The sequence below is a fragment of the Haliaeetus leucocephalus genome, unplaced genomic scaffold (genome assembly GCF_000737465.1).
Source record: "Haliaeetus leucocephalus isolate CR32 unplaced genomic scaffold, Haliaeetus_leucocephalus-4.0 Scaffold849, whole genome shotgun sequence".
NCBI classification, from domain to species: Eukaryota; Metazoa; Chordata; class Aves; order Accipitriformes; family Accipitridae; genus Haliaeetus; species Haliaeetus leucocephalus.
Window position 1 is genome coordinate 1,558,625 of NW_010973285.1, and position 24,681 is coordinate 1,583,305.

Here is a 24,681-nt window from a genome sequence, read left to right on the forward strand (position 1 = left end):
CAGTTGCTAGGACATAGTTACCAGGGTTAACTAGAATGGGATGATGGGTAGGAGACACCATAAAGCAGCAGAAACAAAATAAAGCTGCTCTGCCTCAAACCAGTATCCCAATAAGGCGAGCAAAGGTCCAATTTCCTATCACATTTAAATGACCAGAATCATACAGTTCTCATTCAGCACTAAGCTTGTGTCCCTATACCACATGGCATTGACAGCTGAGCTGCCTAAAGCATTCTGGCACCTGTCCCTAGAGGCGGGGACGTGCTATGTGTCCACAGATGGGGACACATTGTCTGAACTAGCCTTGCAGAAGATGTAGACTGCAGAAACTTGCACTGTGCCCTGCCAGTGTCTTTCAAACACAGCCTAAGCAGATCCTTGCTGAGCTGAGAGGACATCAGGCTCCTTAATGCTTGATGTGACTTGCTGCTGAGAGAGCTCATTTGTTCACTTGTACCAATAGATTTCATTTCACCAAAGGATTTCATTCACGGAGGCTATCAGGTTATTTCCATAGCTGTTAGCTGTTTTTAAACCTGTGTGGGCTTAAACATCTCCACTTCATAAACCTCCTAAGTCAGCCTGGGCATCTGAATTCTCTTTGAACTGAAACTACAGCGGTGTACTGCTTCTGATGCGTTACCTGAGTGTGAACAGATGAAACAGCTTGCACTTCAACGTTGAAAACACCCTTGTGTCCTTCAACCCACTTAATAGGTGGTGTCTGAGATGGAACTTTCTGTGATGGAAAAGAAATATGGGAATCATCATCTTCTTTTTAACAATCAAACAGAAAGTCTGTTTACACAGTGGTCTATAGGGTATTTGCACTATTCACTTAATTTTATATATTCAAATTCAGTGCCATACAGAGGACCACAGCTAGGCATCTTCTTGTTCTCATACACTAGATGGAGAGAACCTGATGCATTGAACAGGGAAATGTGGAGCACTTCAGCTGGATGCCTAGCACAGGCAGTGGGAATATACATCTTCTGATGGGATATTTTTAAGGTTGGAAGTTTCCAGTTAAAGCACTGCCAAAGGCACTCCATGGTGATATAGTGCAGTTTTAACCCTCTGGACAGTTTCCTACTTGCCATATTTACTCAGAGGACACAGTTTTCTGCTCTAGCAGCAGCACCTAATTCCTTTTCTCCTCCCTCTCCCACACAGCCACAAAAAAATGAACAAATCATCCTATGGAAGAAAGCAAATTATTGACTTGACACCCTCAGAATAAATGTACCCCTTATTATACAAGGATTTTCTTGGATAACTAACTTTAAAAAACACAATATAACAATATAGAACAGTAATAATAACACCAGTGACAATAATAACAACAACATTTTTCTCCGAGCTTGCCCCTTTCAAAGTACAAAAAGGAGGCATTGTCTACAAGCAGACAGCAACGTTAGTTCGTAGAACACTTATGCTGTTCTCCTACATTAGGAAAATATTATCTTTTCATAGTTACCTCGGGAGAGTGAATTGAATAGTGGACGGGCAGCTTATCCAATGCAACAGGAAGACAATAATGTCCAGTTTGAAGACGATCATTTAATAGAATCGGCAGCCACTGAAACAAATGAAGAGAAAACACAGCAATATTCATGACTATATATGATTAGGGCTATTTATCTAATTTGTTATGTATAGTCAACAAAACAACAAATGAGATATTGACCCAAGCGTCTCTGCTTTAACCCAATTCAACAGTAATTTCTTTGCATTTTAAATTCACTGATAGCTACTGTAGAAAAATGTACAAGACTGTTTTACAAACCATCCTTTTTGAAGAAAACAAATACAGATCTTTTCATGTGTGACACATATCTTTCTACTAAATCCTACCAGAAGGATTTAGTAGAGCCCATGTTTCTATTTAAAAAATCACATATCTTGAATAGACTGGTCCTTGGCTTTGAAGCAAATCAACAGAGTTAAAGTTTTGCTAAGGATAAATTGAACATCTTGGTCGTGGTCACCATGAGGATTAAGGCCAGAATGACTCATCATAACTCTGTATTGGTATTTGGACACACTTCATTTTTCTCCTATTCAAGTCTGAAAGAGGCTGTGCATTTGATTATCTCAGGGCAGAAACTTTTGTATTTAGGTGAACAGAAGCTTGAAAATTAAGTTCTCACCTATGTCAAGTCTTGCTCCTGAACTACAAACTAATTTACTTCTTACCAATCCCATTGACATTGCTGGGACTGTATCTGTCCATAAAAGAAAGCCCATTTGAAAAGATTGTCAGTACTGGGATCAAGAACAAATACAAACTTCATGTATTTGCTTCAGCAGGAACACATGGAAAAAATTTGTCTGGCCCCAGAGCTCAATTGCTGACCACAGCACTATGACGTTTTCAAAGCTGAAGCATTATCATCACCATCTATGCTTTCCTTTTATTTTAAAATCTATCCAGTTAAAAATACTGATTGATAAAGAAAAATATCAAAGAGACTATGCTACAATATGTATTTCTTAAGCTAAAACATGCTACTCTCAACATGAAGCTAAGGAATGCAAGAGAATTGAATTTTACGTTCTAGATTCTTTCTGTTTTTTAATTTTGATGTGGGTAAAAGACACTTTAGAACATAAACAACATGTCATACAAAACCTAATTGAAAATATTACATTAGTGTTACCTCATGTACGAACATGTTAGATAACAGTAAATAACTGTAACTGCTTATGTTTTAGGGTTTTTTTTTCAATAAACAGAATATAACAGAATTAGGCAATATGATATAAGGCATTGCTGTTGCAAATATTTAGGTGCATACTTAACTTCAGTTGCATCAGGTGAATTCATCAACTTCAAAGACACTTAACAATGTAAAATTATAGGACGAGGATCTAACATAGCACAGGTTGCATCTGGTTTCTGTGAATTAACACTAAGACCTTCTACTGGTTTTCATGTATTACCATAAACAGAAAGGGAATATATGACAAAATTCTTGACAAGAAGAGTCTGTGTGCATGGGATATAGATACAGATATATATACACACGCACACTTACATATCACATGGAACTTACTGAATACCCGAGGAGGGTTTCCACAGATGCTCCTTGCTTTGGCTGGCAGCTGATGTGATAGAATGTGAACAATAGATGGTGCTTCTCTGTGAGTTTTGCTGGCAGCTTAATTTTCACTTCTTCATAAAAGTCAGGGGACCTGTTTAAAAAAAATGCCAAGCACATTTCCAATGTAAATATGAGACTGAGCAGAAGGAAAATTTGCCAGTAGGCTCTTAGATGCTATAGTTACAAAAACTGTACAAATACTGAAAACAGCCTCAGAGCCTAGTTAAACAATATACATATATATATACAGCTGTATTTATGAACTATCTACAGCTTTGAATCAGGAAGAGCATAGACAATATCAGCTAGAATGCTTCAGCTTTCACCCATCTCTAGTCTTTCAAAAACAGTCAATCTTAATTTTGGGTTCCATCATATTTACTGTGTAAATCCTAAATCCCGAGTCCACATTCATGAGAATAAGAATGTCCCTTCAGCTCTTTTGGATCTGTGAATTCAACAAAGTGAATTCTGGTACAAAGTTGTGTTGCTGTTTCCTGCTCCTTAATCTTCAGATTAGGAATATTCTCAGCTAACCTCTGAAAAACTCGAAACAAGAAAAGCAATGGTCACTTACACAATGGTCACTTATGCAAATGCATGTAGCAATCCAAATTAGATATGACAAATCCGCATAAAATGTAAATGTTTAAAATGGATTAGTACCAGCATTCCTTGATGAACTATCTAGGCTAAGAATTATGTAAACAGGTCATGATTAATACTTCTCAAGTCATACAAATAGTAACAATACTCACTTATTATGGTACGTGATAGCTGTGTATATTTCTTGCACAAATTCTGGACCTGAAGATTTCCCAAAAATTACCTACATTAAGAAGGAAAGAAAGTAACAGCAGTCAGGTCTAAAGCATTTAATTGTCATCATCTTGTATAAATTTTAAGACAGTATCTGAAGGCTTAAAATGACTCTTCAATTTTATCTTAGCATGTTGACACAAATGTCTTATTACCAAGCATCTTCTCCACACAACATTCAGGGTAAAAAACACAAGAAAAATGGAGCAGAGTTAATTTCCAGAGCCACTGACTACCTCACATCACATTCTCGGGTCATGCACTAAAAAGTTACGAATTGCAGGAATAAAGTTATGGTAAGCCTCTTACACACTGTCACATTGCCTTTAACTAAATGCTAAAAAGTTAAAAGTACTTTTAGAAGTTTGTTTTTCAGTTGTAGCCTGCTCATTTAGGGTGAGATCCACCTCACCCTACCTGAGAGGTTCAAAGTTCCTTTATAATCAATGAAGAGAAATAGGAATTTTTGGTGCTTGATTTGCTTCCCTCATTTCAGACACAGGCTCACGGTAAGGTCCTGGAATCCAGTAACTTAAAGGGAGCCCTGGGAGATGAGCTTAGACAAGGATATCTGTACAGCACAACTCCATATGTATTGAGATGAAGCTCGCTCACAGTGGAGAGGGATGCCAGATGAACTGTGTCTGTCCTAAGCACTTGTCAAAACCTTATAATAATATAGGCAGAGTTTAAGGAAACCAACAATGCAGTATTGTGTAAAAGATGGTGTTACATTCACACGGCACAGCTCCAGCTCTGGAAGAAACATGGCTTGGGAAAATGCTGCACTGATGCTCTGATTTCAGTTCCAGAGGTCAGGTGGAGTAAGGCTGCATACTTACTGTGCAGCATCAGCATGCTGATAAAGGCTGGTCAGGTGTCAGTCCTTGCTCCAACATACTGTTGGATTAAAGCTCCTCCAAGTAGTATTTCCACTCCTTTTTTTCCCCCACTAACACATAAAAATCACAAAAGAGTTTATCCCAATGTCATTCTCAAATAGTCAATCACACTGTCTGAAAATTAACGAAAAAATTCAGGCTGAAGCAGACGTCTGAGTTAGAACACTTCAGACTGAACATCTGAAGCGTGGTAAAGCTGGAGAGAGGATCTTATAATGAGAAGTGTTGAACAACCTGAACACAGACAGTGCTGCCTGCTTTGCTAGTAGTGCACACATATGCCCTAATATACAGTGTGTTTCAAAAATGGAAAACTATTCCTGCACTGCACGACTGTGCACCCGTTCAGATTCAGGCAATGAAGATCCCAGCTTCTACCTTCCAGTGTTAGACCTGAGTATTTGTGTACACAGAGTGCACACAGAGGAGTTACACTGGAAGACAGACTATATAATTCTTAAAATGTCTCAGAAGCTCTGTGAATTTTAGCATTAGTTTCCAACACAACATTCATCTAATATGATGTCATTCTTCTGAAAAGAAGGTATGAAGACTTAGATAAGAGAGAGTAATATGCCTCTGTTCCACTTGAGTGACAAGTCTTTCCTGTTGCGGGTAAGAACTACAGCCGTGCTTTCTGATGAGAATGACAAGCTTCACAAGCTCTCTGATGTTAGGCTTCCTAAGGCTCCACTAGAAATTGTGGTGATGGGAAGTAAACAATGACTTATCTCTTCAGAGGTTCCTCAGGAATGCATGTACGCAAAAGTCTACTAAGAAATCTCAGCATTTATTACCGGCATTGCACAGGATGGATCTTCGCCACACATAAACTGGATCTTGATGGTAATGTTTCTTGCAGAAGCTGGTCTGTTAGCAAAATTCAGCCTCTGAGGGTAAACATAGAGGAGATTTCTGGAAGAAAGAAAAGGAGGAATGAAATGGGCAAATGGCAGGCATTTGCTTTTGAAAATGAAGCGCACAAACTAGCATTTTGCCGATTCCTCTCCCTGTCCTTCAATTCCACCTAGACAGTGAAAGCTTTGCCAGAACTCCATTTCAAAAGTTGACAAGGAAAAGGTAAGTTCTTGTTGTGACACACAGAACATCCTATGTTTAAGGTTTCTTACACAGTAAGCTATGTTTTTGAGAAGGCAGTCTTCCTAGCTCTCCTTTCTTTTTTTTTTTTAAATATGTAATTCCAAGTTACACATGAATGAGTATCTTTGCTTGATGTAATGAAAAGCAGGAATCTCTCAAGAAAGCAGCTCCCTTCTCAGCTTTGAAAAATCAGATTTTGGAAGGGGTAAGGAATCACTCAGAGGTGATAAAAAGAAGTAAAACAGCAAATAAAACGAACGACTGAAGTTCACACATTCCTAGCTTATAGCAACAAAATGGCACACGTTTCTAGATCATGCAAAGCAAAAAGCAGTATCAATGAACCTCAGTAAATACAAGGAATAAATTTTAAACTATTATTCTAGAAACTGACACTTTTTAGTAATTAATATGATCAATGCATTAAAATACAGCACAGCATACTTTGCTGTTTACTAGCAAAAGAACATGGGCAGATCACTAAACTTAAAAAGCACCTTTAATTTCTGTGGGGAATTTGGCAGCATAGATGCTCTTCCAAGTTCAAAATCCAACAATTCTGGTAGAAGAGTCAAAATGCTAATAGAAAGCTTTTTCTCCAGTGAAGTCTATGGCAAGTCCAAGATTTCAGCAAGACCTGGATTACACACATACTGGCATCACAATTATGTCTATTTAATGTGTCATTTCCTACTCTGGTATAGGATTCTCACTGTTTGTCCTCTGAGTGTAAGGAATAAGACTGGGGCTGGTGGAAGCGTGCTGGCTTCCAATGAGAAACAATGAGAACTACTCATGGGCTTTCATGCTTTCTTTTTGACTGTGACAGTCAGAAGCTACACACAGAATCGCCCTGTCCTTATCACAGATATCTCCTCAGCATCATTGTCAGCTGAAAATGTGGAGCAGCTTTGAAGAATGCTGTCATTAAGTCAGGCAGTCCATCTTCCGTTTGTTGTAACCCAAGATCTGGAAAACTGTGGTTGATTCTCCTTATTGCCTTATGTCACAATGTGACAATAATTTTCAACTACACAGTCCAAGCTACTTTGCTAACCAATACATGCTACATGGGCCGTGGTATGCCTTATGCCTTTCCCTTTGTTCAGAATAGTACTCCTGCCTGCCACACTAATGTGCTTTCTTCCTTACCTTCTTAAATGCAATTTCTGCTCTGCCAAATTCTCTCCAAGAAGATATTAGGAAAAGCTAAGTGAAAGAGAGAAATATATTGGTAACCTCCACTGAATTATGCTTGGGGGAATGACATATTAAATGAAGGATATTATCAATATTACATCTGCCAGAGGTGAAGAAATACATGTAGGGAGGCTGCATAATCCAGTCATTGCTTCATTAATCTGCAGCCCAGCAGAAGATGTCACAAATCCATAAAATGTCCCTGAGCACTGGATTTTACATTTAGATGTGACTTGAGATGAAAGATATGTAAAATCACAAACAGAGAGCTCTCTGCTGACTAAACAACCAAGGAAGCATTACTCCAGCAAGTACTGTACCGAAGAGCTAAAGTTGTGCCATTTATGCTCAGACAGTTTTAGGGATCTTGCTTACACGTGTATTAAACCCATCAGCACTGAGGAAGAAAAGAGGCAAATGCTGACTCTGGATATCCTGCAGAGAGGAAAGTGATGACTGATTTTTTAAAGCAGGAAGGCGAGGAGAGGATCAAAAAAGGTTCCTTCATGCAGGCATGAATTGTAGACCCATTGCTGACCACTGTGTAAGTGCTACTGCCTGCCAGCATCTATACCCTCCAAAAGTCTTAGAGGAAGCAATGACAAGGAGCATTTCCACCTGGCAGTTAGCAGGGGTGTCAGGGCAGCACATACTGATGTCTTCTAAATAACAGGACAGCTAGCATGCCCATAAGGACGTGGTGAGCTCCAGGAGGCATTGTGTCTCCCTAGTGGCTCTGCGCTGAGCAGAAATAAACAACATGCTACAACAAGTACTTTTGGTCAGTGTGACTAAACTTCTCCCCTCGATCCCACTACAGAAAGTGCACTCCAGATATAGTCAGATGTGCTTACAAAAAGCAAGAGAGCTATTCAGGAGTCAGTACGTGTCTACAAAAGCCATGCCAGAGCACCCAGCTTCACTGAGCTCAGAGTCCCACAGGACAGCAGAGTCCTTGGTGAGGCATGGATCTAGATAGCTTCTCTGGGTCAGAGGCTGACCCAGCAGAGGGACAGTAAGATAAAAGGCTATTTCAGAATCAGTTACTTGCTGGGAAAGCTAAGGGTCCACCTAGCTTGACACAGGACACCATGCAGCAATTCTTATTCAAATTTGCTGACCTTCCTACACTTTCATGGGACTTAGCAGTGGTGATTTGATCACTTCCCATGGCCAAAGCAATGCAGACCTATCTTCTGCCAAAATAAAATCTGTGAAGAGTTTCAAGTCTGTGAGCCTTCTCATTGAATATTCCTGTTTGTAAATATTGGTTGTGCGTATGCGTGAATCCTTCTTCTTGCTAAATTATACAACGTGTAAGGGTCAAGAAGTGCATCTCAAACTCCTAATGAATATTGGGCATGTTCATTGATGACTGTGACAAGAACGCCATACACAGCAAAAGCCAATATATGTGCAAATAGTCACTCTCGATACAAATGTTCTATAGGTGCTCAGTCATGGATGGGTTAACATTGTCATTTAACACTTAGGGTACCAGAAACAAAAACTGATACACCCATTAGTTACAGTTTTCAATCTTTGTTGATTCCTCTACACTTTTGTCAGGGTAGGCGGGGAATCTTCACAAAAAATGGTTGAAAATTAGAATGCAAATCACAAACACTTTACCAAATATGGAAATCTGTTCTAGTCAGCCACTGACTAGACGAAATGGCACAACGACAGAACTTCAACAGGTCATGTTCAAGAGGATGTATATGAATATATATTCTGTTTCTTAGTATGGATAATTCAAGTAATAGTTTGAATGATTTTTCTCATGATGCTAAAATTAGACATCATCTAAAGAGTCATTTGTCAGATCCTCATTAAATTTAGGCTGAGAGTGATTGTCACTTTATTCTGTCCGTTAGTTTTGGTGTGAAAACTGTAATAAATTTTCTATTACAGTTTTAGTCAGCACAAAAAAAATGTTGCCAGAGGAACTGAGTGGAAGGCTGACTCAAAACATCAGATTTCTGCAGATTCAAATCACAAAATTATGACAAGAAAATAGATATTTCTAAATTTAAATGTGACCCAGAGCTTAAGAGTCAAGTCAGACTAATTTTAATAGCTCTCTCTCCAGGACTCATATTTATTCATTATACATCATTGAACTGATCTACCATTACTTCAAATATCAAATATTGCAAACAAGTAATCAATGACATAATGTGTTTGAAAACCAAGACCAAAGGCAAATAACTGCTTTGTGAATCATAAAAATCACCTTCAAAATATTTTCTTACCTATCATATTGATCTTCTGGTGTGCAAATGTAGGGAACTTTTTGACCCACAATTACTTTACATCATCTTTTCAGAAGTTACTCTTAAAAAAGTTTTAAACTTTTCAAATATGAGAATCAAAGAGATTATACCACCTTCTGATGTCTCTGTCCTCCATGCTTTGCAGTCCTCTACCAAACTAAACCCACTGTTCCATTGATAATACCCTCACTTCCTCTGCTGGTTCCATTATTACTAAATCCCAAGTGGCAGTGTTTTTAAAGTGGATAAAATAAGTAGATATCCAGCAGGTATCAACTATTGCAATGTCAAGACACTGTAATAACAAGCCAGTAGATCACACATAAGGCATTGCCCAGTTGCCCGAACGAAGTATGAAGAGCTGAAAAAAGGAAGGCAGTAACTATACCACAGAGCTGTATTTTATACATCCATTCGCCATCACAGGACCTGTGATTCCTCTAGCTGTGTAACTAGAGGTAAAGCTCTATCCCAAAATTCTCATTGAAGCCCAGTAATCAAAGAGTGAAATTTCTGACATACCAGATTTTTACACATAATAGTGAACCTATTTGAAATATTACAATACAGCTGAGAATTGTGGTGAGGTAATTTTTCCCGATACATTTAATTCATAAATGACACCATGAACGAGTGCTAGCAAATACAATAGCATACCGCATCTTCCCAAAGTACTAGTAACATGCCCCCCCGAAGTTACATGTGTTAGATAATGTGAGGCAATATTTCATATTTACCAGCATCTTCTTGTTGTCATGGTCACTATGCACTTCTAAAATTTCAGTTGAAAATGCTTAAAAACCTTAGTGAATGACAGCATGCACTATCTGTGCAGCTAGAAGTCAACAGGTGGAACCTGGATTTGTTTTAATTGTCTCACTGATGCATTTACACACTCCCCCATCCTGACCTGGAAGACTGGAAGCTATACTGACAAACTACACTGCTCTTGAGTGTTGCCTCTTCTCTAAACTGTACACCTCCAAGTAACCATTTATCAAGCAAGAGGAAAAAAAAATCCAGTGAGAATACTGATGTTCTCTCTAAGTGCCCTGCAGACTTAACCTAAAGAAGTCACCTGTTCTTACCAAAAGGGAAGCCACCTACTACTACCAGTAATGCAGCACTATTAACAACTCTTGGATGAAGTTATTGGGGCATTTTCATTACAGTAAAAAGCAGACAAATGGTTTGAAGGAGAAAGCACAGTGCTCTGAGGTTAGCAAAATTATCTGCAGACTTGGGAAGGAATGTTTTAGTTCCAAGAGTCCTGGTTGGGAGCTCTTTACAAAAGGACAATATTTAGCACCCTACTACCTAAACAGGGTCAGTATCAGCGATCAGAGTAGCTTCATTTTTCTTAAGATATTCATGCAAGACCAAAGCAGAAGCCACTGCCTGCTGAAGTGGAGCTGCAGCAAAACCAAACCAGTGAAGAAGATGCTTTAATTCAAAACCATCTGGAAAAGTAAGCCCCTCACACTACTTCATCTTTCGCGTTTTCAGTTATGGTTTCTTTCTTGAGAAGAAGGTGAGCATTCATTGTTGCACTGACTGCTAATGATAATAATTAATGAGCAATCCATTTTTTCTGGGAAGCCATTGTACTAGATAATGAAGTGCTTTTATCTCTACAACCTAGAGGAGAAGCAATAGCAATACTCTTTACAAAACAGGGAAAAAGAAGGGGGAAAAAAAGGCCTCAAGTTTGGGGAATTAAACCACAACAAAAATGCCCAGCTTTGTTTGAACATAGTATATAAACATTAGTGTAAACTTTCTAGCATTCCTGGACTGTAGGTATCTTGCTGTGGATGTGAATGTGCAGTTGGAGAGCAGGAGACAAAATCAGTAAATCAAGGCTTTGCAGAAAGTCAGTGGTAGACCTGGAACTGGATTTAAGAACTGGATTTATGTCCCACATTCCTTATGCTTTAGGGAAGTTGCTTGAATTGAGATATCTAGATGTTAATTTCAATCTTTAATTCCTACAGGTCTCTGGAAGATTTAATTTAGCTTCTTGTGAAAGAAAAGAGCAGTAGCTTGCTTGGTATACAATGTGAATACTTTGCATTTACTTTCTGTTGCTTTAAAAGCTTTCCTTAACACAATTTTCTTGCTAATAGTGCTCTTTTGTTTCCACACAGTAGACCAAAGAACAAACTAACACTGAAGCTGAAGAACAATGCCATCAAAAATACATCATCAGATTTGTCTGGGAGGTAAAACACAATATTTATCAGTATATGATAAATTTTAAATATTATAAAAATGCTGCATGAATGTGAAAGCAGATATTATACTAATGATTCTCATACAGAGAGCTAGCAGCTATTCAAGACACCAAATTGTCAAGATATTTTTGAGATGCTGTTGTTGCATTTTGAATTATACTTCCTTAAAAGTCTGCTGAAAATAGAGTTTTCAAGGATCTGATTTATGATGTCAAATTACAATTAAATAAAATATTTTGAAGTACCAAAAGACCCCCTCTAATTAAACCACTTGCATTTGTTTATTTTTTTAAAGCATAATTACACATTTCTTTAAAACTTTGCTTTCATCTGGAAGTTTAGACAAATCCATATTTTATTCAGAGTCTCTGCTCAGTGACTACACAGAAATCACCATTCCATGGTGGCATGTTTTCCTTTCTGCCTGTATTACATAATTAATGAAGTTTGTTATGAGGAGTCAGGTGTAATCTCATCTGAAAGCACTGTGACAAACAAGCTGCCCATGGGAGAGGGGCATGTACTCCCAGAATCCTGTTTGTGTGGCTTTTGTTTTCATAGTTTCTGCTTTGTTATGCCATACTTGACAGTCATTTTTATCTGAGTAAAAAGCAAATTAAAATTAGGAAACCTTCCATGAAACCTCTTACTGCTGAGATAGTATAGCAGATGCCCAGGAAAGATTACGGAGCTTGGAAAAGAGCAGGCAGCAATTTGTGTTGGGATGAAATCATGTGTACTGAGGAGCAGAATAAATCAGGACACACTCACATCTCTGTCTGAAACTGCAGCAGCTAGCTTAAGCTGTTTCCTTCACCTGTGCACAACAGTGCAATCCTAATCTCCACTTTGTTTACTCTGAAAAAGAAGTTAGAAGTGCTAGCATCTCCGACCAGCACAAAACTAGAGCAATGGCCCTGTAGAAAATGCACAGGGCTATGTGCTCTCTCCAGATCCCATGGGCAAAGAGGCAGAAAGGAGTAGATAATGCTGTGACGGCAGTAACAGGAATAACAGACCATCATACACCAATAGCCTTTGCTCACTCAAAATTAGTAAAGGATGGGGTAGAATCATTGAAGAATAACTCAGAGATTTAGAATAGTCTGACTATTTTGTGCAAGATGTATTTTGTATATACCAAATTAACAAGTAAGGCTGTTATCAGAAAGGCACACAGTTGGCATTCATAAAGTAATGACACCCTGGAACAATTAGGCCTTTATGTTTTGAGGATGTTTTGTGTGCATTGCCAGCTTGGCAAGAATACTCAAGGTCCATCAGAGAGAAAAGAAACATTAAGGATAACTGGACCTAAGAAATGTAGGATGTGACTGATAAAAAGAAATGTTCTGCTCCAGAAAGCACTGAAAGCCGGATGATTGCCAAAGCAGCATGAACTAAGGGAAAGGGAAAGGTGGCAGGGGGAGATCATGACCTCCAACTCAATTCCAGGCTGGAAGAATTTGCCCTCCACACACACCTGCAAGGAGCATGCATGCTAATTTACATAGCAAGTGAGGCTAATTTAAATATAACTAGCCAATAGTAGATGAGATGGTGACTACTAACCAATGAATGTAAATTTAGGCGCGTTTTTACTGATCATGTAACAGAACGAATACATTGTTTTCCTTTGGTGTGGTGTGCTAGCATTATGGAATTACCACCTAGCACCCATCTTTGTGCAAATATGAAATAAATAACATCTCTCCTGAATGTGTGATTATTGGCTCACTGCACACAAGGAAATGAATCCACTTTTTGGACAACAGAATGATTACCACCAAAGCAGAAGGCCTCCAGCTCACACTCCAGACTAAAGCAAGTCTGAGCACAGTGCCAAGTAATTTGCAATTAAATGAAGCAAAACAGCAAAGGAAAGTTTCCACCCCCTCCCCGCCCTCCAAAAATCCCCTAAGTGCTAGGCACTTCCCCTATCTAAGAGGACTTTCTGTGCCTGGTTAAAAGGCATCGCCCTGAGTGATGGGACAAATCCCTCTTCCTCAGCACCAACATTTCACAGTGGCAGTAAATGGCATCATTTTCATTTCTATTAAAATGATAAACAAACCTTAAATTATATGATTTTTCCTATTAAAAATAGAAAGGTATTGAAAGAAATAAATCTTGGAATGTTTTGACATTTTCAGGGAACTATTTTTATTAAAGAAATGTAGGTACACAACAAAAAGAAGTGCTCAATTTCACAGTGCACAAAGAAAGTGGGCTGGCTGATCTCTCTGGCATAAATCAGAAATAGCATAATTTAAAATAATGGCATTACACCAGTATAAAAACTAGCAAGAGTTAAGTTCAAAGACTGTAACAGAAGACTCTGCTGCTCCTATCACAAAGGAAAAAGCTATTATTTAAAAAAAAAATTTCTTCTGAAATATCTTACATTGGAAAAAAAAGTAAACAAAATCTGTATATTTCTTCTAAACATTCAGGAGAAGAACTGAAGCTAGATGTTTCATTAGCATTTGGACATGTGTAGAGGTATTAACTATGCCAGTAAGAGTTTACCAGCCTGTATTTTTATGTTTCCATTTATTTGTTATTCAAGTACTTCTCTACCCCTCCTACATTCATGGTAATGTTAATAGAAAACAGGTAATTATTGTATCCATTTTTCATTCTTTTAATATCTAAATCTATAGCACTGGTAAAAAAAAATGGTTTGCAGACTTACAATGAAAAATTAGGAAACATTAAATCACCTGTAACACACTAGAAGGCCATGACACTCAGCTGTGATAAATGCTAGCTCATTGCATAATTAAGACAGGATGGTTCCACTTTTCAGATTAGAAGAAAAGGAATAAAATAGCATGAAACAGTTGGTATCTGGCTCTGTTCAAATTCAGAGTTACTTTGCATAGGTTAGTTTACTCTCTGGCCCAAAACAGTATTCACCATACAGAGAACTAAGCAAGGAAAATTGCATGATGGTTAAATTAAGCAAAGGGTAGGAAGGCTCTACAGTGGGATCTGGACAGGCTGGGTTGATGGGCCAAGGCCAATTGTATGAGGTTCAACAAGGCCAAGGGCCACATCCTGCACTTGGGTCACAACAATCCCATGCAGCGCTACAGGCTCGGGGAAGAGTGGCAGGAAAGCTGCCTGGTGGAAAAGGACCTGGGGATGTTGGTCGACAGCCAGCTGAATAGGAGCTGGCAGCGTGCCCAGGTGGCCAAGAAGGCCAACAGCATCCTGGCCTGTATCAGAAATAGTGTGGCCAGCAGGAGCAGGGAGGTGATGTCCCCCTGTATTCAGCACTGGTGAGGCCGCACCTTGAATACTGTGTTCAGTTTTGGGCCCCTCACTACAGGAAAGACATTGAGGTGCTGGAGCGTGTCCAGAGAAGGGCAACAAAGCTGGTGAAGGGTCTAGAGCACAAGTCTTACATGAGGAGCGGCTGAGGGAATGGGGGTTGTTTAGCCTGGAGAAAAGGAGACTCAGGGGAGACCTTATCGCTCTCTACAACCACCTGAAAGGAGGTTGTAGCATGGTGGGTGTTGGTCTCTTCTCCCAAGTAACAAGTGATAGGACAAGAGGAAGCAGCCTGAAGGTGCAGCAGGGTAGGTTCAGATCGGATATTAGGAAAATTTTTTTTACCAAAAGGGTTATCAAGCATTGGAACAGGCTGCCCAGGGAAGTGGTTGAGACACCATCCCTGGAGGTATTTAAAAAAACTGTAGACGTTCAGCTTAGGAACATGGTTTAGTGGTGGACTTGGCAGTGCTAGGTTAACTGTTGGACTCAATGATTTAAAGGTCTTTTCCAACCTAAATGATTTTATGATTCTGATTCTAAATACATTGGCCTACATTCCTTAAGTATGCTTTTGCTCACCAAACAGAGCACTGACATGATTATGTGGCAAGTGTCTCAGATGTGGTTAGGCAATTCTGGCTTGTGGAAAAAGGAAGTGCTTTCAATGGCACTGCGCAAACACAAGTGTTATTTCCTGGACCTCCTACTAGTTCCAGACTCTGCTGTTTCATGTTTGCAAAGCTGTCTCGTTTGAGTTTCTGGGGAGCAACTGCTGGAGTTCATAAACAGTTTCAGTTAGCAACTCTCCTTTCTTGCTCCAAACATGTTTGTTGTCACAAGGCAGTTGAAACATGACCTAGCATTTCTGCATTTTTTTCACCATTTCCCCAGTGTATCTAACTAACTGTCTTTAGGGTTTTATTTGGGTATTAACTGACAGAGTTTACAGTTTACAGCATAACGCCACTTACGGCATGTCAGTGGTGTCATCACGATTGATTCACTAATTAAGGTAAAGATTAATGAAGGCAGTTATTCTTTATAGATATTCTCTTCATTATTACCAATTAGGCTGGACAGATCCTGCTTTGTTTTGTTACGATGACTTTTACTTAAGGTGAAAATCAAAACAGAGCCTAAAAAGCCTGAAGAGCTTAAGCATGCTGGGTATTAACTCTCGTTCAAAGAGTGTAACTGTTGACTTATAGCAAGCGTTTCTTCTAATGTGGGTGTATGTATTCAGTAGAGACACCCTAGCAACTGAAGGATAGTGTGGAGACACCCAAACTTGCTTCAGGAGATGCACAAATTAATTTTCAGCATGGTGGCTTTGATATTCATGATGTCTGGCTGCAGAAGTTTACCTTGGTGAGAACTAAAGAGAGAATATTCTGTGCAGACTCAACTCTATTTCTAGCTCAGCAACACAGCAGTTGCTAATGCTTTTCATTTTCAAAAGCAGACGTTTAGACACTATGAGGCTGCACACTGGAGTTGACACATGCTACTCCTTACTGGGGCCAGAAAATGAACAGGAAAGTTAAAATTCTTAGTTCTTCATTTAAAAAGAAAAGGCATCATTACTCAAGTTCATTTACATTCGTACTTTCAACTGTGTAAAAACTACTTTCCCTATAGAAATGCCTTCTTAAAACCCCTAAAAACTTGGGGGTGGGGAAGACATTCACTTCTATCTTTGATAGACAAAGAAGACAAAGTACCATGACACTGCATTTTAGCATTCTGGTGCCAAGAGTGAAAAGAAACTGCCCTCAGAAGTTTTAATATCACAGATTCATGGCACAGCCCAGGAATAACTCCTCCAAAACTTATAATGAGGCTCTATCCAACCTGGCTTACTTACTCATTTCCCTGCTGACACCACATTACAAGTTATTATTGTAAGGTAAGATGCCACTTCCTCTTTTTGCTATCCCTAAAAGCTAAGACCCACATTCAGGTGTCACCAACAGCCCCACTGGCTCTCCACTTCCCCATGAAGGTGTGGAGCACCTCCCTAGCCTTGTAGTTCTGAGTTGTACGAACCACAAGTCTTGCCCTTTCCTTCTCCCCTCCTGGGTGGAGTCAGGTGAGTGGGTGGGAGAGCTGGCTCTTTGCTAATCTCTGCTGCAAGAAGTGAGTAAGATTTATATCCCTTTATTCAGCTTCTGCATTCTGTGATTCCTTACTAATAGTCACATCTTTGCCACTAATGCAATTCAGTACCTAGCTACTGGTTTAGGGATCAGAAAAGTCCCTTAGAATAGTGCCAACTACTCTTGTTAAGAAGTATTATATTCACTTTCATGCCTCCACTAACACAATGGTCACATGAAAGCTAGTATTTCTGTATCTATAATACTGTGAAACACTCTTTTTGAATTATTGCTAGTTAGCTATTACTGATATCACTGCTCATTAGCACTACCATGCTGCACAAACATGTTGAAGCACATTCTTTTGATATTCATTTCTTCTTGGACACTCAGATGTGCCAGACCACTAAGAAACTATGAGAATTGCTCAGTTGCATGCTACTGAACACTGTGGTGTCCTTGAAACAACCAGAATAGAACAGACTTAAGAAAAGAAATGACATAGCCTAGAGTCCTTGTTCATGGTGAAAAAGGACATGGGGCAACACATTACTTGCTCAGATGCTCAGATGACTCAAATTAACAGTAGAAATCACCCAGCACGAACATTTCCCAAAACTGTTAAAAATGATAATAAGATCTACTGGCAAAAAAAAAAACAAACAGAAAAGGGAAGAGATATATATATATATATGCCAAGTCAATGAGAGCTGTTAAGGGGTTTTTTGGACGTTTTAGAAAAATTTTCAAAGGACAACTTAATTAGATTAGTAAATATACTATAGAACACCCTGCAGGTGTTTTATCTTGTAATGGCTAGTAAGATTAAATCATCAGCCTAACACATAGCCTTTAACATTTTTTCAAAATATTTTTAGTTTCTATTTCTCAAACAATAAAATCTGAATCACAATTATTTTTGAAAATTAATCTTACAAAATTAAAAAATATATGTTATTTCTTACCTATAAATGGTATGGGGAACATACACTTCCCTAATTGGGAATTCCAAAATCTCTTTGTGAGGACGATTACGGTTTTCTGGAAATGGCTTCACTGGTAGTAATTCTGGCGTCAGACAATAACCAAGGTTTTCTGGAGCTGGGGAAATCTCCAGTTTAAGTGTTCCTTTAGAAAAAATCACAAAATCTCAGCAAAAATATAAAAAATAGCCAAAGTATAATAAAACAAAAATGAAAACAATATGTGAGATTACATAGCAGCAGTGCAAAAATAAGAACTAGATCTTCGGCTTGAAGGCTGCATGAGAATGAAAACACAGGTGTATAAAAATACACAGGAAGTAACCTACACACATCCCTACACATCAGGCCAATATATAGCTGTTTATGTCTACCCTGTACAATTTCAAAGAAACAGGAAAGAAGGAAAGACTACTATATGCTGGACTGATGTTCTAGTATTTTTCACACACAAATAACATAAAATTTGTCTGGGAGACAAATAAAAGTTAAAAGGGCTGCTGTCTAATACAGTTCTGTTGTGTGCCGTGTCCCCGCCCCCCGCCTCAGATTCTGCTCTGATTAATCTCTGTCGAAGTAGACACCACACATCAGGAAAGCCAGGCTTGCTGTGGTCAGCAGTTAAACGGTTAATACTGATAACATTTACCCAAGTATAACTAGACTTTCAATTTAAATTCTCTCTTTTGATAAGTGAAAACCATTTGGGGAACTCAAACTTGTCATTTCTGGCAATCAGCTAAAAAGGCAAAACAGCTTTGCACTGGGTTCATGTTTTTTAAAGTTCCTCTACAACCCAGAAGAGCTTGAGCTGTAATTCATGTAACAAGAAAAAATAAGCTGGTCAGGTTTTTGACAGTAGCTGAACACTATCTCTGCTTCTCTACTTTGTTAACTAGCACTGACCCAAATAAGATGAAATGTGTACAAATTTTAATTTCCCTCTGTAAAATATGATCCATTTAAAAACATTGCAGGGAAACAGCAAGGAACTTACAAAGTTGCTTTAAAGCACTGTCTTCAAACAGTTTGAATAAGAACAAAAGACATCCAGTAGATACACTGTAAATTATGCAGGAAAGCAAATAATTTTAAAATATCAAGTTAAATATATAACCATACTCACTCATACAGAAAAAAAAACTCAAAAGCATCTGTGCTCAGGTGGACGCTGGGAACCCAGGAAGTTCCACAACAGGACATACTATAGACTTAAAACCCAAGGTAATTCTATTTTGGGGTTGGAATTTACTGGACAATCCAGAGGACAAAAGCACATACATCCTTTTCCATCCAAAATGAATTACATACCTGGTAAAGTCTTAATTCTTCTCTGCAAGGAAGATGATCTTTTGAAATCAGCTAAAAATTTGAACAGATCTTCGTCACTGAGCCTGTCTCCTTCCTACCAGCAGAAAGACAAAAATCAGTACCTTCATAACAATACTCCATAACACCAAGAAAAGCTTCTGAGTGAACCATGTCCTTGAGGCATGCAAAGCAAATGGGTTACTGCCTACCTGACAGCAGTTATCCTTTGTCCCCACACGAACATCACTGGTAACCTTCCCCAACACAGTTCACATTACATAGATGAAAAATGTCTTAGGCAATTAGAAATAAAGAGTATCCAGTACCTGTTTAAAGAAGGTGTTGAGGGTCAGAGAGATTCTTTTGAAGTTTGATACTGGATAGCTGTCTTCTGAGCTGAGACTTCTCTCAGAAAGTCTTCTTGCCTGTAGCAGTGTTGCCCTCTTGTCACTAGTGGATCCTTTCCCTTCGAAGGGAAATTAAATGAAACATCAACTTACTTTGTGTTGCTTCAGTACAAGGACTATCAGAACACACTAGAAATCCACAACTTCCCAGCAACATCAGAGGACAGAGAGAGTACCTAAAACATTCCACTACTTTTATTTCAGATTATGTGAAATAGTGGAATGCCTGAACACACCTAGTGAAGTGACATTATTTCTGCTGCAGAGCAGAAGTTCATTCAGATTTTTAGTTCATGGGTTATAAAGCACATTGGTCAATGCTGTTGACCAATGGTCCTGTGTACTCTAGAAACTAAGATGATAGGTATTTTGATTGCCCTGTATTGCAAATGAACTCCATATGGCAAAGGGAGTTTTTCTTCTACAAAGCCAGTGTTCAATGAAAATTAGGCCTAAAACACAAAATAATACTTAGCATACATAAAAATAAATATGCAGAGATGAAACAGTGAGCATATTAAGCTGTATTTGTAGCACTGAAAAGGAAGGCTGAGAAGACGTGACTTTGAATCTGTTGTTCACTCTTGATGCCAGAGTAAATAACATTCTTTTCTATGCACAGTCCTACTGAAAAGTCACTTTACATTAGTTAGAAAAGTTAGACAACTACCATTTAAACCTTCAGCCTCAGGTATTTCTCGTTCAAGTGTTGAAAGGTTGAAGAAATTAGCTAGGCCTATGGGAATCCAGGCGAATGGCATTCTGTATTTTCCCAGCCGCTGACAAAAGGATTCAGCTTGGGCTTTCAGTTTTTCAATCTTCTCTTTTGTCTAAGACAAAGAAAATAATGACTGTTTAAAAGGCAGTAAGTTATTTTAATGCTACTATAGATAAAAAATGGAAATTACATATTTACAGTTCAGTAAATAATTTGCATTCTTATCTCTCAGGTTTTCTTGCTACATTACTGTCAGGGTCATAGCTGTTTTGATTTGTACATTCACTTCTCAGTTCTTTTCAGTGAGTTCATTTTCATTATAGAAAAGGAGAACTCAGATCTTTTTGCAGTGGCCCTCAAGCCCAGCATGAACAATCACCATGAAATGTTAGCAGCTTTTACTTCCTTCATCAGATACAGAAACAGTGTTCTGCTGAAAGCAGTATGCTAAAAGTAAGAGAAGTGTGAAAGTCCAGCAAACATTGTTAAGTCTGCTCCAGGGGGGTAAGTGACCCTGAATTCCTTGAACAGAGCTCATGTTATCTGTGGATGACAGCACTGAGCTGGCCACGTACACGCTACAACAGGTTGTTTGCCCATCCAAATCAGTAACATGTCTCTGAGGTACAACTATTTCTGCTAACTCCACATTGCATTGCCATCTCCCTGTCTGCTTCGTGACTGAAGACTTTGTCAGTATTGATTTCCAAAAGGGTCAGCAATGAAAGTGCACCTTGCCTTCTCACAACTTCTTCCTGTTGGCCACAGACACCAGACTGCTTGCACCATGGATGCACCAACTGGCTTCCTCCCCTGTGTACTTGGGATTCTGTCCTATTCCAAAGGGTCTGCTCTTTCTCTGTTTTTTTTCCTTGTGCATGCATATTTTGATCTAAACACTCTTTATAGTTATTTACTTACCTTGCCAGTCTCGCTTTCTTTAAGAACCATGTAGGGCTCTGCACAGTCTCCGATTTCTCCTTGCTGAAGCACTTTTTCTATCTACAAAAAGCAGTAAAATAAGACGCTAAAAAAAAAAAATCACCCAAACAGTAACATGTTGCTTCTCTAGCAATATGAAAGAGCCTGCCTAAATCTGCCATACAGAATTCTAAAAAATGTCTTTATGGAGTAACTGATACTAAACCTTGTCCTAGTTTTCCATCTGGTTTGTTACAAAGCAGAAAAGACATATGTCACAACACTGTCAATCAGGTACTACTGCATTTTCACTAAAATCAGGAAAATTAACACATTCCAAATGAAGTGGTTCAGGCTAACTCAGTGTTAGAATTAAATAAACAAAATTATGCAAAGTACACTAAACCAAACCCCCAAAACCTCCACAGAATGTAATTAAAATTTAAAAAAATGGCTTATTTCACTTTACTTTAGATTTCCCTTAGGCAGAGACAGGAAATTCTAAATACTTAGTAGAACTAGAACACAGGGTATCAATAGAACTTCTTAGCTTGGGAGTGAGATATACCAGTGCACACCAGCACATGTACTATTAAAAACTGTAAGAATTCATCTCAGCTACAGGAAACTCATGTTTGTCAGCTCCATGAACTCAGACAACAGGCACAGCTGGGAACAGGAAGAACAGCGTTGAAGTTGCACTGTAACATACCTTTATTACTAGGTATATATCTGACGAGGGATAAGTGACAGAAAATACTGCCGATCTTGCCTGAGTAGACAAGTCAATGGAGGGTGTATGAGAACGCAAGAATCCTCTTAATGAATCAGGGTTGAGGTCACAATGAAAATTTTCTGAGATCTTGAAAAGAAAAGGAATTAAAATGTACTGCAACGCAAAAATGCATCAAATTTTATTTTAAAGTAAGTCAAAAGTAGTAACTAGAACTACAAAATAAACAATTGCAAGCATGTGACTTTGACTGAATAAAAAGAATCCTGGATGAGACTGCATGTGTGAAAAAGTTGCATGTTTTTTGTAAGTTTTCCTAACTTATTACTCCAGAGATAAAACCCCAAGCCAACTGAACAAAAATACTGTTTGCACACTTACCTTTTTTCTTTCTTTTATATCATAGAGAGCTATGCATGCAAACAAAGGTTCAATCTCTATATCAAACCTGTTAAGGAAAGACACACAGGACACTGATTAATACTGCACTCTTATGACTCTGTATAATAAAAAACCGAAAGGGCAGTATTTCTACTGGCACTTCCATTAGAAAATAAGGAGAAATATTTAGTTCCTGACCTCAGCTCTCTCAAAGTCTGGAGGATTTTTTTACTAGTGCCTTTTATTAGATGATTTCAAGAGGAAAAGAAGGGAAGTAAACTGCACGCAATGCATTTTCTGAATTTGTCAGAAAGGTGGTCTCAGATATCCGTTAAAAACAATCATACCTTTCTTGAATTTTTTTTCTGTTTGTCAAGTCCAGTAGCGTGTACAGAGACTAATCTAGTTTGCTGGAAATACATAATTTGGGCTCATTCCCAACTCCTTTTCAACCTATCAAGTTAGAGACTTCTGCAATGATGGATAGAAATAGTCCTCTGCTACACCACAAAAGAACAAGCATGCATGTAAACACTTGCTGAACAGGACACCTGTAGTGGTGTAGCAGGATCAGCAGCAGTACACTGGTATGAACTGAGAAATGGTGAGTGAGGCCTGTGAAGGATACTTACTTCAGAGTCTGCAGCTTCACCAAAATCCTGTTGCCCAGATGTTCATTTGGGCGATCTGGCACCGGCCGTATCTCCACTGCATCCTCCTATCATTAAACAGCTATTGTAGTCATACTCAATTAAAGCAACTGCAAATTTGCATACAGGCATAAGACCTTTACGTGACGTTAACTGGGCCACTGCTACAGACTAGCACCTTCCCCCACTCAGCAGGCATTCCGTCTCTTCAGAGATGAAAGAAAATTGATTTATATTTCTGAATATTTACGCCTCTGACCCCCACCTGGCACTTACACTGAATATTTACACTTGCAGCCCCCAAGCAAGCATTACAGTGAAGGCTAACACCCTGACACAACCGCATCACCAGCACGTGGCTTGACCCACACTGAGAGGGGTATAACGGAGCCCCAGGCACCACCACCAGTCCCAGTACAGCCCCCTGAATGTGCGTTCCAGATAGCTGACAGGAGCCCACGGTGACATGCCTTCACCGTGTTCTTATCCGAGGGAGACACATATCCAGGCCACAAAGCCAGGTTTTTGACTGGGGTGCAGCTTTAACCACCTTAAACATGCCGGGACAGCCAGCTCAGGAAGGCTTGTGGGCCAGTCAGCCTCCGAGCTCACCTCATCCACGGAGGGGTAGAGGGCGAGGAGCTCGGCGTGCCGGTTGGTGCGCCGCGCCTCCTCGTTCTGCCTCTCGAACTCCTCGGCGCTGACGTGCTGCAGCAGGTTTTCCAGGCGGGGGTCCGGCTGCAGGCTGCGCAGGTCGAAGTCGGAGGAGGCAAGGGTCGTCCTCGAGGCCTCCTCGGGGAGCGCGGGGACGGGTCGGGGCCCCGCCTGTTGGAAAACAACAAAATGGCGAGCTGTGGCTTGGACACCGGGGGATCACGAAACATCTCTTGCTTGTCTGGCAGAGCGGGCCTTAAGGCCACCTCTGCCATGAGGCCTAATGGCAAGCACGGCTCTCCGCTTGACGCCATTACAGAGATCCTAGGATGCTTCCTTTGAGGAAAGCTGCTATATTTGGTCGCTTTTCCCAAAGTGATGAAAATGTACCTGGAAATTTGCATCACCAGAATCCAGTGTTTCCGATTCAAATGTTTGTTTTTGAAGCGTCTTGTGAAAATCTTTTCGGGATCCCTTGTTTTTCAGGCTACAAGTATCTGAATTCCCTTGGTTCCTTTCGCAGAGAAGCCCACGCAAGTCGGGACAGCATGAGGAGGAGTTAAGGGAAAATAAAACAGAAAAGACAAATTTAAAAAAATATTAAGCAACTGGAAACATTATTGGGCAAAGGAGCAGCATAGCACAGCTTTTATGAAAAAAAGTGGCATTTCACAACATTTAATTGTTTTATCACACCACTGCAGCTCTATCATGTATATTAAGAATGGTCTTAAAAGGAAGGAAATTCATTCAGATCACTTTTGCACAGACTGTGAGCCTGAGACAGCAGCAAAACCTGACCTAGGTACAAATTCAGCTCTGAGCTCCTCCTCAGACACAGCGATTATTTCAGTCGCCTTAAGAACATGGATCCGGATTGCTTATCTCTTGGCTGGCTCTTTGCTCCTG

At 39.3% G+C, this 24,681-nt stretch overlaps 1 protein-coding gene across 3 annotated transcripts in view; it reads right to left on the reverse strand.

Annotated features, from left to right (window-relative positions):
- The window catches only part of DOCK8 (dedicator of cytokinesis 8), a 95,195-nt gene that overhangs the window by 42,605 nt on the left and 27,909 nt on the right, over nt 1-24,681 (reverse strand). For all 3 annotated transcript variants that reach the window (XM_010582777.1, XM_010582779.1, XM_010582778.1), the window contains 15 exons: nt 24,163-24,286; nt 23,731-23,943; nt 23,101-23,186; nt 22,469-22,535; nt 22,067-22,216; nt 21,355-21,435; nt 20,386-20,545; nt 19,635-19,774; nt 19,309-19,402; nt 17,980-18,142; nt 5,626-5,743; nt 3,866-3,936; nt 3,060-3,198; nt 1,481-1,582; nt 644-739 (listed from right to left, as the gene is read on the reverse strand). In XM_010582777.1, the coding sequence (XP_010581079.1) occupies nt 644-739; nt 1,481-1,582; nt 3,060-3,198; nt 3,866-3,936; nt 5,626-5,743; nt 17,980-18,142; nt 19,309-19,402; nt 19,635-19,774; nt 20,386-20,545; nt 21,355-21,435; nt 22,067-22,216; nt 22,469-22,535; nt 23,101-23,186; nt 23,731-23,943; nt 24,163-24,286 (1,804 nt within the window). The remainder of the gene's footprint in view (nt 1-643; nt 740-1,480; nt 1,583-3,059; nt 3,199-3,865; nt 3,937-5,625; nt 5,744-17,979; nt 18,143-19,308; nt 19,403-19,634; nt 19,775-20,385; nt 20,546-21,354; nt 21,436-22,066; nt 22,217-22,468; nt 22,536-23,100; nt 23,187-23,730; nt 23,944-24,162; nt 24,287-24,681) is intronic.